The following is a 17,844-nucleotide window of genomic DNA, read 5'->3' on the forward strand; positions in this document are numbered from 1 at the left end:
TTCTATTGGTTGGTTTCTCTGGCCTGAGGATTTCCCGTATTAACCCAAACCTTCTTACTGCCCACGATCATCCAGACGTTGTTCAGAAACAATTACAGATTGAATGTGATCACGGACACATGGCAGGGCCTTATGACGTACCACCTTTGGAAAACTTTCAGTGCTCAGGTCTAGGCGTAGTCTCAAAAAAGGGAGGCGTATGGCACGTAATTATGCACCTGTCGGCCCCATTTGGGTCTAGTGTCAACGACTACATTTCCAAGGAAGAATTTGGTCTAAAATACAGTACTGTCGACAATGCTGTCACCATCCCTTAGCTCTTGGGTCCATCAACTGCCATAGTAAAAGTTGACATTAAGCATGCTTTTTGACTCCATCTAGTCTGGAACGGTCACTCGTTCTTTCTAGATTCAGAATTGTTGAGCTCGCCTGACATGAATCTGTTGACTTATGTCTCTCTCACAGGCTACGGTGCTTTCTATGGCGGTGCCTGGCTTTTGTGTAAATGGGTTGGAGCACAACTCAACCACGTGATAGCTTGGAAGGAACTTGCACCATCATCATAGCCTCTCTAACATGGGGAGACCAGTGGAAGGGCAAGAGAGTCTTATTTCATTGCGACAATCAGACAATAGTCTATTCATGGCAAAACAGCAGTTCCCGTTCTCCCAGCCATCATGAGTCTTTTACAGCGATTGCTCCTGATAGCGGCAAAGGGCAACTTTGCTATCAGTGTCTCATGTACCAGGCACCGATAACAGTATTGCTGATGCCTTATCTCGTTCACAGGTGACAAGATTTGGACAGGTAGCCTCACGGGCCCTTTCCGTTGCAACTCCAGTTCCACAGCTTGCCCTGGATCTCTGACCATTGATGCCCGCTACTTTATGCAGCAAGGGGTGGAAGCATCTACACGCAGAAGCTACCAAGCCAGCCTTGAGTGCTATCTTACATTCTGCGCGTTGGGGCATTGTACTCTATTTCCTGCCTCTGAAGAAAAGATGATGGACTTCTGTGCCTTCATTGCACAGTCGGCCAGCTACGCAACCATCAAGGTCTATCTGGCAGGAATCCGGCTGGAGCACATTGAAAGGGGGTTCTCACACCTGTTTGATGACTCCCCTCGCCTCAAACTGTTGCTTAGAGATATTCGTCGCAAAGGTGCATACACTTATCAATTCCACTTGTCGATCTCGATGGATGTCCTCCTTAGTCTAAAAAGGTCACTTTGTGATGTTTCGGTCATGAACTGTTATGACATTTGTCTGATGTGATCGGCTTGTACACTCGCCTTTATTGGTTTCTTGCGTTGTGCAGAGTTTGTAGCGACTGGCTCAAGACGTTTCTCGGACACCGATCTTCAACGCTTCGATGTTAGCACTTCAGGCGACGGTTTTCTCGTGTTTTTGCGCATCTCCAAGACAGACTCGTTTTGTCTGGGCCACACCGTTTGCATTTATCCATCTGGGCGTTCTGTCTGCGCAGTTTGAGCTCTACACCGTTTTCTGGCAATTCGTGAAGGCACTCCTGGTGAGCCATTGTTTTGACATACTGATGGTGCCTACTTAACTCGCAGATCGTTTACCACTCGTCTGCATTCACTGTTACATGCAGCCGGCATCGAGGAGACACTCTACGCGTGTCATAGCTTCCGCATCGGTCCAGCAACAACTGCTGCAGCTGTGTGTATGCTCCCTTGGTTGATCCAGACGTTGAGTTGTTGGTCTAGCGACTGCTACGGATGCTATGTCCGCTCTTCAGCAGAGACGGTCAGGGGAGTCCCTTTGCAACTGGCAGCCAAGTCTGCCCATGGTACTCCGGCTTTGTGTTTGCTTGCTTAAGAGTTGAACTCTGGAGGGAATATGGGGGTACGGTTAAGTAAGCAAGTTCAGCCTTATAGTTTGGGCAAGTCAGCCTTGGCTCAACAACAGGTCAAGGCTACTTCTTGAACATCAACTCAAATACAATCAGAGATAGTGCTCGTTTGCATTCGTTGTCAGGTAAAGGAGCTGGAGCTTGGGCGTCAGCAATTCTGTCTTCATCACGTGTTGCACTTTCACCACACGATTTTCGTTTGGCAACTATGATGAGGTTGGGATGTGGCATTCCTGCATTGAGCAATTGTTGTGACTGTGGCAAAGAACTGGACATCCAAAGATACCATCTAATCACTTGTAAGACTGCGGGTGGTCAAGTGCACACTCACAACTCAATTGTGTCAGCATGGTCTAAGTAACTGCCTTTCTCAACTCAACTTGCTACACAAACTAGAGCCACAATACAGGTACGTCAACAGTGACAAGAGGTCAGACGTCTTCGTTTTTGACCCAGATGTAGGTGCTGACATCGAATTAGATGTGTCGTTGGCTCATCCATGGTGTTTGGACTCAGTGACAGCAGCCTCCAGAGAAGAAGGAGTAGCAGCAATGAAACGGGTGGAGAAGAAAGAGGCAAAATAAAATTCTGAGCTACTGCCAGAAGGGTTCTGCCCATTGGTCATTCCTCTTGGTTTCGAACATTTTAGCCGTTAGGGCAAACAAGCTATAAGGCTGAACAGTATAGTATAACAGTATGGGCAAGCTCTACTTCTATTTGAAGCTTGGTGCCTCAGGCGGTTCAAGACACCCAGCACTCCGGGTGGTTTATAACCAGCGCTGTAGTTCGGAATTGTTTTGTGTCTGGCACTCCAGACAGTGTTGTTTGTGATGTGATTGATCTGGCGCTCGGATGATCATATGGTTCAATGTAGTTCGGCACTCTGAACGGTGTTCAGCAGTCGAGTTTGACGGTACTGAACCCCCTACTGTGAACTCCTCCAAAATCACGTTGCAACGCTTTGAAGTATGGTGTTCTCGTGGGCATGGTGTTAAGCATGATAAATGATGACAGGCGTGAGCAGTCATTAACTCGAGACAAGCATGCTCTAGGGTTACAGTAATATCTCTGTGGACTGATGGACGGAGAAAGGGATGGATGGACAATTGGAATGCGGCGCATATACTCATTGTCATTGCTGGTGTTAATTAGTTAGTTATAAGAAACATTATTAGATAAGGACATTGAGGGACATTGTTTGTATTGTAGTAGAGTGGTATTGTAAATTATAATGGTGAAGTGATGATGTTGTTAGTTGGTAGTGTGACTGCATGGAAGTGGGACTGTATTTAGTGAAATCATAAATTGATAATGATTTTGTGTGAAGTCAAGATTATGATGTTGCAATTCATGGAGAGTAATGAATTATTATCCTCATTGTTCAGTCACACGACAGCATATGACATGGCTACGTGTTGATTGTGAATGATGACTGAATCAGCAGTGAATATCAGTTTGCTTAATTAATGTGTGAGCAGTAGTAGAATGAGTTGCTGTACAACTTTGTGGGACAACAGCTAAAGAGATGTTTAGTCAACTGCATGACATTTGTCTTATTCATATTGTCTTTCTAACATTCACTTTTATCACACACTTGCTATGCTGATTGTGCATTGTGTATGTGCTGGATAATAAGCTGGTTAACTATTTATTGATTATATGTACTTTGTTCTGTGTGATATTGTTATGTTTCATTGCACTAATAATACTGTCTATTATTGGACAGGAAGGACAAACACCATTACAAGCTGCAGAAGAACGGTTGCCAAGAGATTTTGGTTCATGCAAAGAAAATCGTTCTCGTATTATTTCTTATTTGAAAGAATTGGATGAGAATGTATTAGCTGATTGTCACACAGTATAGGTTGTGTGTATTGATTAGTGGTTATGTGTGATGTTAGAGTTCTGTTGCAGCTGGAAATTCAGCATCAAACAGCACAGATAGTACAACTGCAGTTGCTGACAACGATCATCCAAGTAAGTGAGACAATAGAAACATTTGATAACATCATACAATAGACATTAACATCACTCGTAATACACTACTATGTTGTAAGCAACATGCTTGCTAGTTGCGATACCGCGTAGACACGAGACATTGTGGGCTTCATTGGGGCAACATGCCAGGTTGTGAGGGATTTGTGAATAGTGGGTTAACCAGAGTGGTCAGCTTACACGCTGAGCTCGGACAAGTGGCGTGAACCCAGGAGGTCACTCAGGGTGACGTTGGGAGATCAACGCCCGTTAGAATCACCATGTACATAATCCCAAGAGGTCAGTCAAGCTGACATTGGAGACTGTCACACCCCGCTTGAGCCCAAGAGGTCAGTGGAGTTGACGTTGGAGGCTCAACACACCATCACAAAACCCAGTCCGGTTAATGACGTACATGAGACAACTGGCTTGCACCGAAGATGTTAGTCGCATTGATGTTGCAACCTGAGTGAATGTACACTCGTAAATGTTGGGCCAAGACTGGCCAGAACAGGACCTTTCCCCCAAATGGCACACTACCCCAAAGAAAGCTAGGAGACTGTGTGTGTACCAGGGCGCTGGGATATACAGCCTGAGACCATCAAATTCAATATATGAGCATTAGCCGTCTGTATCGTGAGTAAATGTGAAAGAAAAACAGATGTCAGTCAGCAGTCCTAGGATGGAAAGTTGGTAGGAATGTAGTAATTCAATAGCTAATTGAATTAGTGATTAAACGCATACCACCTCTCTTTGTCAAAAGAAGGCGGGGTTTCAACCAGACTTCCACATATCACATTGCAGAAGTTGTCCGTTTCTTGCTACTAAAATTATATCTACCCTATTTCGACCTTCAGGATTTACCATTGTCTCCGCTTCCTCATGTGCTCTGTGGTCATAAACTTCATGCCTGTACTCTGTCGGAATCCTGAGTTGGTTGTCGCACACCCCGTTTCATTATCCGGGATATGAGCAGTTTGTCAACGTATGCTGTTTGGTCGATCATGCCCCATGTTATGCTTGTCGTCCTGCTGGCATAATAACGAAAGGCTCTATTGTATTTCAGCCAGGCTGAGGGTTGGTATTCCGAGCTAGCTTGAGCGACTATAGATCGGTAGCCAATAAGTTTGTAACCTCGCGGCGGATCCGCTAGTAAGACTGTAGCCGCGTATGCAGACCAAGCCTGAAGCCACGAGCCGATGTCGCAGACATGCCTGCACTTTGGACCGGATACTGAGGCTTTCATTGCCATGGGGGTCCCGCCCGTGTTAGTCGTTACTTCAAGTATGGTGTCAAAGTCAACATATTCACCTGCTAGTATCTTCCTCTTTGTTCTCCTGGATAGCATCTAGGATGCCGGTTTATTGCTAGATCCGGCCATCCATGCGTGGCTGAGAGATGTGCAAGGGCTGGAACGACGTGATTTTAATCTTATGCGGGAACGGCGACTGAGCAATCTAGATTGTTGTTTGTGTGGTGATCGAGACCTTGATGATGAGCGAGAGCTTCGGCTGCTGTCGTTGTTCTGGTTCCCACGTTTGTGACTCCGCGACTCTCAGTAGGAAAGAGAACAGCAGACAGTCGGTTGATTCGTTTCGGCCTGGAATCAGTGGAGACAAGGTGATATTGCTCTAGGAACAAGCGAATTGACACGTCTGAAAGCAAAGCAATTTCTTCTGGAGACTAAGGAAGAGTAAGGGACGATGCTCATCGTATTGAACGACTAGTGCACTTACTCATATCAAGAAAGCTACCAGCTAGGCAATGCTAATTGAACAATGCAATGTTCTCACAGTCATTTGTTGACGAGCGAAGCGAGCCTCTCTGTTGTCATGTCAATTGAGGTCAAGATATATTTTATATATATATATACACACACAGACCTGGACAAAATTATAGGACACCTGGCATTTTTGTGTCTAGTCTAACTTTGGCTCTGAATTTTTCTCTAGCAAAACCAAATGTTTTTCGAATTTCTTTTTGCATGGATTTCGGCATTGTTAGTATGTAACATAGCTTGAGTTCAAGACTGCAGCTGTACTTACTACCTACTGCGCATTTAGTTTGCTTTGAAGAAGGAAGACGGCCATTTCTACTTTTCTTGTCTTTGTACACGTTCGTCGCTCTTGGACGCTCATTCTTGGCATACAATCTAAGAATGCTCTGTAGTAGAGAGTGAAAGCAATTTTGTGGGTCCTCTTATCAACATTATGAAAAAAAAAGGTGAATCATCTGTTTTTGCGCATTGATTTCGCGCATGTCATCACAATTTGAATTGTTTTGCCATTTTAAGCAATAAACAAACTTCAACGTATTCAAAAGTCATGCGACACTAACTATTTACAGAAAAACCCTGCTAAGACAAAAACTAAAAAAGTTACAGCAACAAAAGAACATTGACATGCCACTTCCGGTCCACGTTTTATGTAGCAAAATCTCAAACTGCTACCGCCAAAATGTCAGCTGCACTAAAACCGCTGCCCTTGAGATCGCCAAACTTAGGCGATAAGTTAGCCTGAACGTTCAGCTGCACGCATTTGCAGAGTCTTGTTCCGTGCGATATTTGACGAGTTGCAGCGATGCTTCGAGGCAAACAGCTGAGTCCAAAAACGCGAGGGAAAATTGAAGCCCTTCACTCAGTTGGCCATTCTGTGCGTCAGATCGCATCTTTTGTCCGTCGCTTCAGGAATTTGGTTCATCGGTGCCTGCAACGGCTTTCCCATGGCAGCAGCGATTATGAAAAACGACGTGAATGTGGGAAGGCAACGACAATCCGGGAAGATCATCGACTGAAGAGAATGGCACTGCAGAACCGCAAAGCACCATCACGACTGCTCTCGTATCAGCTGGCTGATGAAACCGGCAAGCAGGTGTCAAGTAGAACAGTTTGTCATCGTCTCAGTGAGACAGGAGTTAATGCTTGGAGGCCTAGAAAAAACCCACTGCTAACAGAAAACCATCGGCGTTTGCGACTGGGATGGGCAACCACTCACACACAATGGACTTTGGATGACTGGAAATCTGTTCTTTTTACAGATGAGTCAAAAGTCAGCATAGGAAACGATGGTGCGCTGTACGTTTGGCGTCGCAAAAGGTGAGGAATTTCTCCCTGAAATGTTGTGATCGTACGGTCCAGCACGTGGCTAGTGTGATGGTGTGGGGATTGTTGTGTTGGCATGGTGTGGGGTCTCTGGTGAAACTGGAAGGTCGTTTAGACAGCACGGCGTGCCAACAGGTTCTGGAGGAGCACATGCTTACAGACGCAGCGGCACTGATAGGAGACGACTTTGTCTTCCAGCAGAACAACAAGCCAATCCACACGTCTCGGTCAACAAGATTGGCTACGCCAGCATGACGTCACACTGTTGGACTGGCCGCCAAAATCGCCTGATGCGAATCCAATCGAGAACTTGTGGCATGAACTCAACTGCTGCCAATCATCGCGAACCGAGAACTGCAGCCGAGCTCTGGAATGCTCTACAAGAGGCGTGGCAGCAGATTCCAACCGTGCATGTCCGGAACTTGGCAGAAAGTGTTCCGCGACGTCTGGACGCAATCAGGAGGGCGAGAGGCGAGAACACTTGGTACTGAGGAACTGGTGAAGGGCTTCAATTTTCCTTCGCGTTATTAAAACCGGCTTTTTTAAAAGCCACTAAACAAAATCAGAGAGAGTCTAACTTAGGACGCTTACGCAGTCATGACGTCATACACTTTTAGGTCTCGTTTTCCGCAATGCGAAACGTAAAGAAAACAATTAGGGTCTACAGTATTCTCAAGAAACCTAACAATCAACGCGGTAACTATTAAGTTCTTAACAATATTGATAGTTGGTAAATTGTGACCTAATTATTGTGTTACTACATACCACAGCGGGGTGTCCCTATAATTTTGTCCAAGTCTGTATATATATATATATATATATATATATATATATATATATATATATATATATATATATATATATATATATTTATATATTTATATATTTATATATTTATATATATTTATATACGTACGTCAGTAGTTGTCATATGGATTTTCGGCAAAATGGAAAGACGGATTGACAAAACGATGATGCCAGATGAATGCAATTTTGACTCTGTAACATGCGCTAAAACTTGAATCAAGGGTCCCCTTTTGAGGGGTTGACTCAATTATAATTTCTTGTCGAGAGTGAAATGACTCTAGATTTTGCTACCGTATGCGACTACAAAGCAAAGGAGGCTGATGCGTGACAAATGGAATAAAAAGGAAAAGCTAAGAGAAGAGAAGAGTCTGTTTTTTGAGTTTCTGCACTTTACTTTGACAGAAATTATTGCTACGCAACCATTATCACGTGACTACGCGACTATTGTTACGTATCTCAGTAAACGATTCAAGCATGAACGAAGAATGAAAGACAAAGCCAGAAGAAGAGCAACTGACAGTCTGTTTTCTGAGTTCCCGCATTTGTTTGACAGAAATTATTGCTACCTAAAGACGCAACCATTGGTACGCGAATAAGTAAGACAGAACACCATTGCTCGCCTAACACAATGCTAACTGAGCATTTACTAGTATTAATGCATAGTTGAACCGCTAGCTATTGACATTACAAAGGTTTGGCCAGCCTCTGTAATCTTCTACTCCTGATGTTAACCTGCGTTTATTATGTAAACTAATCAATGATGTCTGAGGGTCATTTCAAAGTTTGAGACACTCGTTGATAAACTGTTTGTGTTATTAGCAACAACACTGCTACTTACACATTTATATACTAGAATTCTTCATTACATGTCGGCTGAATTTATTTATCTCATATTGTTTATTGGTAATCACATAATTAGGTGTAAAAGTTCACTCACTTTGTTGTCACAGAAGATAGGACATGGCAGGAAATTGGGCATGGGCGTTTCAATTTTTTTACAAATCACAGTCTTGGAGATCAAGCACAACCACTAACTCTAACCCTAAAGCCTGGTTCACAATATTGACGCTGATGCCGATGTTGACGCTAATGCTGATGCTGGACTAGAAATGAATCCTATTGCAGCATCATCATCAGCCTCAACATCAAAGGATGCTGCGTACGTCAAAGCGGTGTCTTTGATGTTGACGCTCAGCTGAATGTCAGCGTCAATATTGTGAACAAGCCGTAACTCTAACCTTAACTCTAATCCTAACTCTAATCCTAACTCTATAATATCTTAACCATAAGCTAAATTTCTGGAAGCTGCACTCGATATTTTGGGAAATTTGGCGTGGCCATGCTTAATTTCCATGAGGCAGTTTTTCTGAAACATTGTAAGATAGTCGTTTACATCAAATATTTTAGTATTACTTAGTATATAGAAATTTAATTAACGAAAGTAAATGTACTTAATCCTCCATTTATTTTAGTTTTGTTTTTAAAGGTTGTACAAGCTCCACAGCAGTAGCAGCTTCTGGTCATTCCTCCACACCAGTGACGGGAAGAATGAGGGTCAGCTGATTAATTAAGTATCAGTGTTTTAGTTTGATTTCTGTAGGGATTCTTTCTTTTCTGTAGCTAGTTGTCTGGTGTGTGTTTAAACTAAGTTATGGTTTCCGTACCAAAGGCAGTCAAGACTACTACTTATCAATTAGAATATATAGTATACATTACCAGAAGAATAAGCATCCAATAGAACTGTTTGGCTAGTGGGTGTACACTGGGGTGTAGCTAACTTCTAGCACGCAGGGCCACACACACATTGGGATAGTGTAATGGAATGGTCTCTGAACAGAAAGATATACTACGGTACTTGTGGTTAGGAAGAAAGAACGATTTGGGTTGATGAGGTTTATTTGGAATCGAGATGAGACCATACATGTATGAGCACTTTGAGAAAGTGCAAAGACATAAGACAAAGTGCAGTATTCATCCTAACGTTCATTAATTAAGTGGGACCAAATTTCTTTTTTTTAGTTAGTAAGTAGTTTAGTTAGTAGTTTATCTAGCTAGTAGTTTATCTAAATACAGGATGAGGCATGCGAGATCGCAGAGCAGCTATGTGTTTTTATCAATGCATTTTAACGTTTTGAAATAGTCTGCATTTGCCATGATCGTGTGGGTGTGCCATGATTTGTAATATAATGGGATATCTTACAGTGTAACTTACTAGCTAGTATATTGTGTGCTGTACTCATCTTATTATTGTAAGAATTTCTTTTGATTTGTACAGACCACTGCACCCATACTACGATTTCCAACAGAAGCGGTGAGAACGGTAGATCAGCAGTTGGTACAACAGCAGATTCAACAGATAGAGCAACTGACACAAGACGGTTTAGCAAGAGATAGGCAAATTGATGATTTGAGACGACAAAATGGTGATTTGAGACAGCAAATCACACATCTACAGATGGCACTGAGAGACGAACAACTGCTGAAAGAAGATGCGGTTGGTGAAGAGAGAAGGGAGAAGGAAGATCTACGACGACGATTACAACGAGAGCGAGAAGACAAACGCAACGTTCAGAAGGATCTTGATGAAGCTCGGCAACAAATTGAGCAAATGAGCGTCAAGCAGGAAAATCTTATGCGATTACTAAATGAAGAGCAAATAGAAAAGGCTAACATTGCAGAACTGCTTTCAGATGCCGATGCTGCAATTGAACGATACAAGCAAGAACGAGAAAACCAAGTTTTCAATATTCCCTCACATGACATTCAATTGACTGGCACAGAACTAGGACGTGGATCCTATGGAGGTGAGATGCACATCTTATTAGGCCAGACTCAGAATTTACACGACACAACTGGCTGTTAGTCTAAGGTCGGCTTGTGCTGGCTTATCGATGAATGCTGGGACAGATCAGCACACGGCTCAGCATGGCTTGAACTGCATTTACTGGACATTTTCACATAGAGCTGACCTGCATGTGTTTGCCTGGTAGGGTTGCTTGTATAAACTAGAAATTAAGAAATTGTATTGTGATTTAGCTGTTTCTATTGGATATTGGTGTGGCTGTCCTGTTGCTGTCAAGCGTTTGTATGATGAGTTCTCTGGTTATGAACGATACATTCAACTTGTGAAACAAGAAGCGTCTGTAGCATGGAAGATACATCATCCCAACATTGCTGCTGTTTGTGGTGTCACTCTGGAGAAAGAAGTCAAGAAGGCGTGGATTATCATGGAATTACATAGCGGCTCCATTTCTAGTGTGATCGATGCATGCCAAGAAGATGCTGCACCTCTCACTGTACGAGAAAAAGTTGACATGGCACATGATTCTTTGTGTGGATTGGATCACATTCACTCGATGGTAAGAAAAGTAAATGAAGTAAGGTTGAACCATACTGTGATATCATCTCAATCACACGTAAATTATCAAAATTGTAAGTAAAGTTGAGGTGATTATACAAATGCCAGATTAGCAAAGACAGACGAACAGACAGATATATAGCCAGACAGACAGACAGATTATTTTGAGCATAATGTCTTAGCCTATTATAATATTCATCGACAAGGAGAAGACTGACAAACATGCTTGTAATCAAACAAGTGGGGAGGAAGACAACTTTAAGGCTGACAGTTATATGGAATGATGAATCAATGAGATAGTAGTCACACAGTTATATATAGATTGTTTAGTCGATGAGCATCATAAGTGAAGGATAAGAACGTAAACAACCTAAATTATACAGAGTTGTCACTTATGGAAGGATCAACACAGACTTACAAGTAACTCTGCAGACAACTACGATATCCATGTAGATATTTTGTTCTTTTCTTGATTGTTTCTGGTCTTATGTTGTCATAGCAACCCATGGAGATTCTCCACGGTGACATCTGTCCAAGGAACATCCTGGTAACTGCAACGATGAGAGCCAAACTGGGTGATCTAGGAGCCGCTCGTTTTCAAGATGCTTCACTTTCAGTCGGCCTTCTCAGTCCAGAATACACAGCACCGGAGAGATTTGATGCTCCAGGTCTACCAAAAAGCAAGGAGACGGATATGTACAGTATGGCTGTGACCTTATGTGAGCTGTTCACTGCTGTTACTCCAGACCGTCGAAAAAGAATGGATCAAGTCTTACTCATCCGTCAGCTGAACGTCCGTTCCTTATGTAAACACTTGATGAGAGATAATCCTGCCACACGACCAACAGCAGCCGAAGCTCGCAATATCATTAGTAGTATTCGTGGGAAAGACGAGTATAAAGCGTGTCCTCCTAAACGAATGGTAAAGGGCAAGATGGATGGAGTGGCCGATGTCACTCTTGTTCAGCCCATTTGGTGATGTGGACATGTCACTGAACCACGTGGTTGTATTTCTTACTTGATATCATTTCTATGTTCTTACACATTATGACAACATTACTTAGCAATAGCAATAAGCTATGTTTGCACTCTGTATTCTTAGATCGACCAGACAAGTTTGAAGTAGCGTTTTTCAGTGTTTGAACTTTGATATTGTTATTGGCAGGTTTGATGTGTACACTCTTGTCACGTGTTATGATAATAGGGTTTAGTATTTGTACATTTCCTGTTGTTAATAAATTTTCTGTTGACATGTCCAACTGTTTACATCTTATCGTTCTACCCTATCATGTGAAGGTCCACTCCAGTAGTATTACTAAATTTAGTTGTACAGCAAAGTTCCATTGAAGAAGACAATGTACAGTGGTGGGGATTACATGACAGCAACCTGTAAAGAGTGTTTGGTTAACTTAACTTAGTTAAGCAACAGTTTCAATCATCAATTTTTCTAACATTGTTGTTGTAACACTACAAACGTGTTCCTTTTATGATAATCTATTTGCAATGGCAAGTTCAGTCTGTCCACATGTACACTCAAGACAATATAATCTACAAGCAATCAATCAAAACAAGTCAATATAATTTATTAGCATGTCAACTTCTCAGGTAAAGCCTCATCTACCTCATCAGCCTATTAAATGAGCATCAACCTACATTCTATCCTCATTACGAAAAAGATTCTGCATCAGCAGTCTAGTCTCTATATCTATAGCTAACTAGAGTGTGAGAGTTACTTGAGTGATTCTAATGTGGCTGCAATTGTCTACATATTATTTAGTACATTTAGTTAATTAATTATAATTAAAGAGCTTCAGACCGTAGCAGGCATATGGAATGTAAATATTTAATATTTTCGGTCAACGAGTGGTCTGTATTTCGTTTGCTGAATCAAATCACCGAAAATGATTGAAAGCAAGACAGACAGACAGAGAAAACGCGTGCAATGTAAACTCGGTGGTTGTCGGCAGCGGCGGCGGCGCGGTGCCGTCGCCGTCGGCCGCGTGTCTTGCGAGCCGTCTTGTTCAGGCCGAAGCGACCCGTTGTCTTGAGGCGTCTTATCCAGTCTGCTTCGAGAGCCAGTCTGCTGGCGTGGTCGGTCTCCTGTTGGATCGGCGTGACGTGCCAGACTCCGTCGGGGTTGTGGTTTCTGTCGTTGCAGTGTAGGTAGATCTTCTTTCGGTCCCACGACCGAAGCTTGTTGCGGTGGTGTCTCATGCGCGCTCTGAGCGTGTCGCCCGTCTGTCCGACGTATTGTTTGTGGCATCCCGCAATGGCGCAGGTGATGACGTAGATCACGTTCTTCGATTTGCAGCTCAGACGGACTCGCCGTCGTCCGCCTATCGGGTGGGATCGGCCGGTGCTCGTACTGCGCACGGCGCAGCCGGTGGTCATGGATCTGCACGTTGCACGTCTCACATTGTGCGTGTCCACACGCCGTCGTCTGTGGTGTGAACTCGAGATGTGGCGGTGCCCTCGAGTCGTCGTATACGTCCGTCTTTTCGGTCTCTACGGTAACGTCTTTCAGACGGGCACTGGTGATGTGGTCTCTAATGTTCTTTGCTCTCTTGTAGGCGATCATCGGTTCTCGACCGAGCGTGTGTCGGAGCACTTCGTCTTGCGAGAGCATCGTCTGCCACTCCGTGCGTACGATTTCGCCGGTGTCGGGAAACCACGGTGAGTAGGTCGTAACGAGTATCGATCTGTTTTCGTCGTTCTCGTGGGCGTCGGCGCCGTCGCCGTCATCGTCCACGGCGACGACGTCGACGCGATTGCGTTTGCGCTTTCGTTTCCGTTGGGTCTGTCCGTGTCTCGGTCTTTCTCGTTGTCGTGGACGTTGTGTCTCGCATCCCTCCCGGATCGCGCCGATTGCGGCGGCGGCGGCGGGAGGGGTGCGTCGTGTGTACGGTAGTCGTGCGAGTAGGCTATCCGTTTGTCTACTCGGGTAGCCTCTGCGGGCGAGTCTGCGTCTGTGGTCCGTCAGGATTCGATCGTACTCGATCGGATCCGACGTCGATCGGAGAAAGCGATTCGCTTCGCCCGACAGTCGACGGCCCGCTTCGTGGCCGCGGTGTGGCACGAGGCGTGGTCGAGGTACTGGAAGCGGTTTGTCGGTTTGAAGTGTGTCTTGGTGTCCAGTATGCCGCCCGTGGCGCGGAAGCGGTCGCTTTTGTAGGCGTGGACGTCGAGAAAGATCGCTTCCGTGTCGCTGTATGGCGTGTGTGAATTTTATAGTGGGGTGTGTCTGCTTGAGTCTCGCCAACATGGCGTCCAGGTGGGCGTCGGTGTCCTCCCACACGACGAATATGTCGTCGATGAAGCGCTTCCAGAGGCGCGATGAAGCGTTGTCGGTAGATCTTGCCGTCGAAGGCGAACACGTTGTCGGCATGTCGGCAAGTATGTGGTGTAGGAAGACCTCTGCGATGCGGGCGAGGGCCGGGTCGTCGCCGTAGTGTCGTCGTAGCATGTCGACGCATGCTGGAATGCCCTCGTCCTGGGGTATGTTCGTGTAGAGCGACGTGACGTCGATGGTGACCAGTGCGGCGTCGCGTTCGATTCGTGTGACGAAGTCACCCGAGTCCCGTATGTAACTGTTCTGTTCGAGTTCTCTGTGGGCCCCGAGCTTCCGGATACTATCGGTCGATAGGCCACCGGGTTCTTGTGTACTTTGCTCAGAAAGTAGAGCTGTTGTGTTCTGACGCGGCTCGGCGTCTTGATCAGGTGCCGGAGCGTGTCGCGGTTGAGGAGACCGTGCTCGTTTATGATCGAGATGGATCGATTAATTCGACTCGTTATGGCCGGTGTCGGGTCGTTGTCGAGTCGTTCGTACGTGCGGGCGTCGCCCACGTGCCCGAGGCCTTTTTCGACGTATACTCGTCGGTCTTCGACGACGATCATCGATCCCTTGTCCGCCTTCTTCATGACGATGTTGGTGCGTTTGCTCAGTCGCTCGAGGGCGGCGCGTTCGGACGCGTCCAGATTCTGGAAGATCTTGTTTCTCGGCCTAGACTCGGCCAGAGCTCGTCTCGTTCGCGTTATGTACGCCTCGAGGGCGGCGTTTTTCGTGGTCGGCGGCTGCCATTTCGAGACCGTTCTGAACGGCGGTGTGGGTAGTCGGTAGGCGTGTTCGTTCGTGACGTCGTCCAGAGACGTAGCGGTCGGTGTGACCGAGGCCTCTTCTCGGGTCTCCCATCTTTCCGCGTGTAGTCTAAGGCGGAGTTTGCGTGCGAAGGCGTCGAATTCGTGTAGCAACCTCTGTCGGTTCGGTCTCGTCTCGGTTGGGACGAACGTGAGTTCTTTGTCGAGTACGCTCAACTCGGCGCGCGTGAGTGTCGTGCCGCTTCTGTTGAATACGAAATCGCCGACGTGGTCGTCTAGGCGACGAGCGGTTATGGTGGTGGGCTTGGGCTTCGCGAGACGGCGGCGTCTTGCGAGTGAGACTCCGAAGTCGTTCGTGTGCTCGGTCGGTCTGTTGTCTCGATGCACGGACTCTATTGCATTACCATCATCATTAGTATCATCCAAAATGTCAACATCGTGTTCACGGTGGTGCTATTCGTGCAATCAACGTAATTATCGTAATTATCGTAATCATCGTGTGCGACTCACGGTCGGTGCGTTCTCGTAGTGTTCAAAGTACGTCGTCTCGTTCTTCGCTTTCTTCGTCGTACGCTCGTTCGGCTCGTCGTCGTCCTCGTCTTCAGCTGCGTCGACCTAGACGGTTCGGACACAGACAGAGATGCGTTATTATCGTTAGTGTGCGCAACGTATATACGATTGCCGACGACAATGTCGTGGTAGTCGTTGCGGTGGTGGTGGTGGTCGTCTGTCTCGGACTCTGAGTCGTCGGTCAGTGTTAGAAATGATTTACCTGTTCGCCCGTGTGTGGGCGTCGGTTCGTGAGAGTGCCGTCGGTTCTTCTGCTGCTGCGGGTGTTGTTTTCTCTTATTCTTCGAAGACGACGCGGAGGAGAAGGAGAAGGGCGTCGACGAAGAACGCGGTCTCTTGAGGTCGTTCATTTTCGCCTCTCGACGGCGTTTGCCGGTTTTTCGGCCTGTAGCCGCTTCATACGTGTGGCGTGGTCGCGCACCATGGTCGCCTTCTCGGACTTGGTCTGAGCGTTCGATTCGGCGTCGATCGCCGCAGCGATGTGCGTCTCTGTCGTATCGAGTTCCGACTTAAGCTGGTCTCGTACCTGTAGGTAGTGTTGTTGCACGAGCTCCAGGGTCTGACTCTGGTAGCCCCTGGTCAACTCTTCGAACTTCCGGTCAAAGTCCGTGCGAAAGCTCATCGGCGGTCGAATGTCGGTCTCGACTCGCAACCAACCCGGTGTCAAGTTGGCCGCTCTCGTCTCATCCACGTAGGCCGTGTGGTGGCGAATGCTCTGAGTTTCTCGGTATAGTAACGGTGCCTGTCGAGCAGGCGTTCGAGGGGCGCGTCCGGCTCACCCGAGGCCATCAAATCGTCGACCTCTGTCGGTTCGACTCGTAGGCAGGACAGTAGGTCTCTGCCCGATATGTGTGTGTCGTCGGTGCCGACGCCGTCGCCGCCGCCATCGTGGCGGGGAGTGTCGGCGGGTTGATCCATCTCCATCTGCGGTGGTGGTTGTGTGAGTTGTTGTGGCGGTGGCTGCTGTTGTGGCGGTGGTGGCGGCTGTTGTGGCGGTGGTGGTTGTACGAGTTGTAGTGGTGGTGGTTGTGGTAGTGGTGGTGGTTGTGGTAGTGGTGGTGGTTGTGGTAGCGATGGTGGCGGAGCCGGTGGCGGTGAACGTCTTGGCGGTGGTGTGGGTGGTGGCGGTGGTGGCGGCGGTGTGGGTGGTGGCGGTGGTGGCGGCGGTGTGGGTGGTGGCGGTGGTGGCGGCGGTGTGGGTGGTGGCGGTGGTGGCGACGGTGTGGGTGGTGGCGGTGGTGGCGGTGGCGTGATAGTCCACGATGGCGGTGGTGGTTGTGAGGGAGAAGGAGAGGAAGAAGAAGAAGAAGAAGAAGAAGAAGAAGAAGAAGAAGAAGAAGAAGAAGAAGAAGAAGAGGGAGTAGTAGAGGCCGCTGTAGCAGCGCTACTAGCCGGTCCCCTTCCCCTACGGCTCCACGTCGCAGCTCGACACTTTTGTAGTGTTAGCGACGGTCTGAACGATCTCGAGTGGTTGGATTTGGGCGGGTGGACCGCCTTGTAAGATCTGCCGTAACCGGACATGGCTTCAGAAAGTCATTCGTTTGGAGTCTTCTAGGAGTATTGCTTGTAAGCGAGACAAAGAGAACAAACGTTAAATGTTATACATGAGAACGTTGATAGTCTTACGTGCGGAGAGGAATGACGAAGGAAGAGCGAGACCGACCTGTCGGACGTCACGTCTTCTTGTGCGCGCGTGTGCGTGTATGTTGTGAGCGCGCGCGCGTGCGAGAGAGAGAGAGAGTGTGTGTGTGTGTCGCCGATTCGCTTCGTCTGGTCTGACGGTGTGCGTGTGTCTCTCTCGGATGGCGTGAATTACACGTGTCTGTGTGTGAGACAGAGAGAAGACGTGTGTGTTAAGACTGAAGGCAGTATAATGTTAGCGAGTCCTATTTGTGTTATCACACTTAAACAATAACGTAATAAGTAATTAATTAATTAATTAAAATATACAAGGCTGTGCGACTATTTGAGACTCCAAAGTAAAAATGCTAGCGCGCGTTAGAAGTTAAAAGTTGGTATTTTCCAGAGCATGCATGTTATCGCCTACGGATGACGCGAGCACTGT

General features: G+C 46.5%; 2 protein-coding genes across 2 annotated transcripts; one reads left to right on the forward strand and one right to left on the reverse strand.

Annotated features, from left to right (window-relative positions):
* Positions 1-1,862: 1,862 nt before the first annotated feature.
* Positions 1,863-12,093, forward strand: LOC134182985 (uncharacterized). Its single transcript, XM_062650429.1, has 9 exons — positions 1,863-1,931; positions 2,001-2,072; positions 2,223-2,450; positions 3,602-3,733; positions 3,777-3,852; positions 9,243-9,310; positions 10,032-10,560; positions 10,793-11,115; positions 11,614-12,093. Exons 1-9 carry the CDS (start codon positions 1,863-1,865, stop codon positions 12,091-12,093), a joined length of 1,977 nt encoding a protein of 658 aa, XP_062506413.1.
* Positions 12,094-12,666: 573 nt separating this feature from the next.
* On the reverse strand, positions 12,667-14,499 carry LOC134182986 (uncharacterized). The gene has a single exon (XM_062650430.1). It carries the CDS (start codon positions 14,497-14,499, stop codon positions 12,958-12,960), a length of 1,542 nt encoding a protein of 513 aa, XP_062506414.1. The 3' UTR covers positions 12,667-12,957.
* Between the last annotated feature and the right edge of the window lie 3,345 nt (positions 14,500-17,844).

The sequence above is a fragment of the Corticium candelabrum genome, chromosome 8, assembly GCF_963422355.1.
Source record: "Corticium candelabrum chromosome 8, ooCorCand1.1, whole genome shotgun sequence".
NCBI lineage: Eukaryota > Metazoa > Porifera > Homoscleromorpha > Homosclerophorida > Plakinidae > Corticium > Corticium candelabrum.

Bases quoted from the DNA above. Each gene is read 5' to 3' on its own strand.
- LOC134182985 (XM_062650429.1), top strand. From the start codon at position 1,863: ATGGGGGTACGGTTAAGTAAGCAAGTTCAGCCTTATAGTTTGGGCAAG. The intron at 3,734-3,776 runs GTATAGGTTGTG...GTGTGATGTTAG, and splicing joins TATTAGCTGATTGTCACACA to AGTTCTGTTGCAGCTGGAAA. The intron at 9,311-10,031 runs GTCAGCTGATTA...TGATTTGTACAG, and splicing joins CAGTGACGGGAAGAATGAGG to ACCACTGCACCCATACTACG.
- LOC134182986 (XM_062650430.1), bottom strand. From the start codon at position 14,499: ATGCCGACAACGTGTTCGCCTTCGACGGCAAGATCTACCGACAACGCT.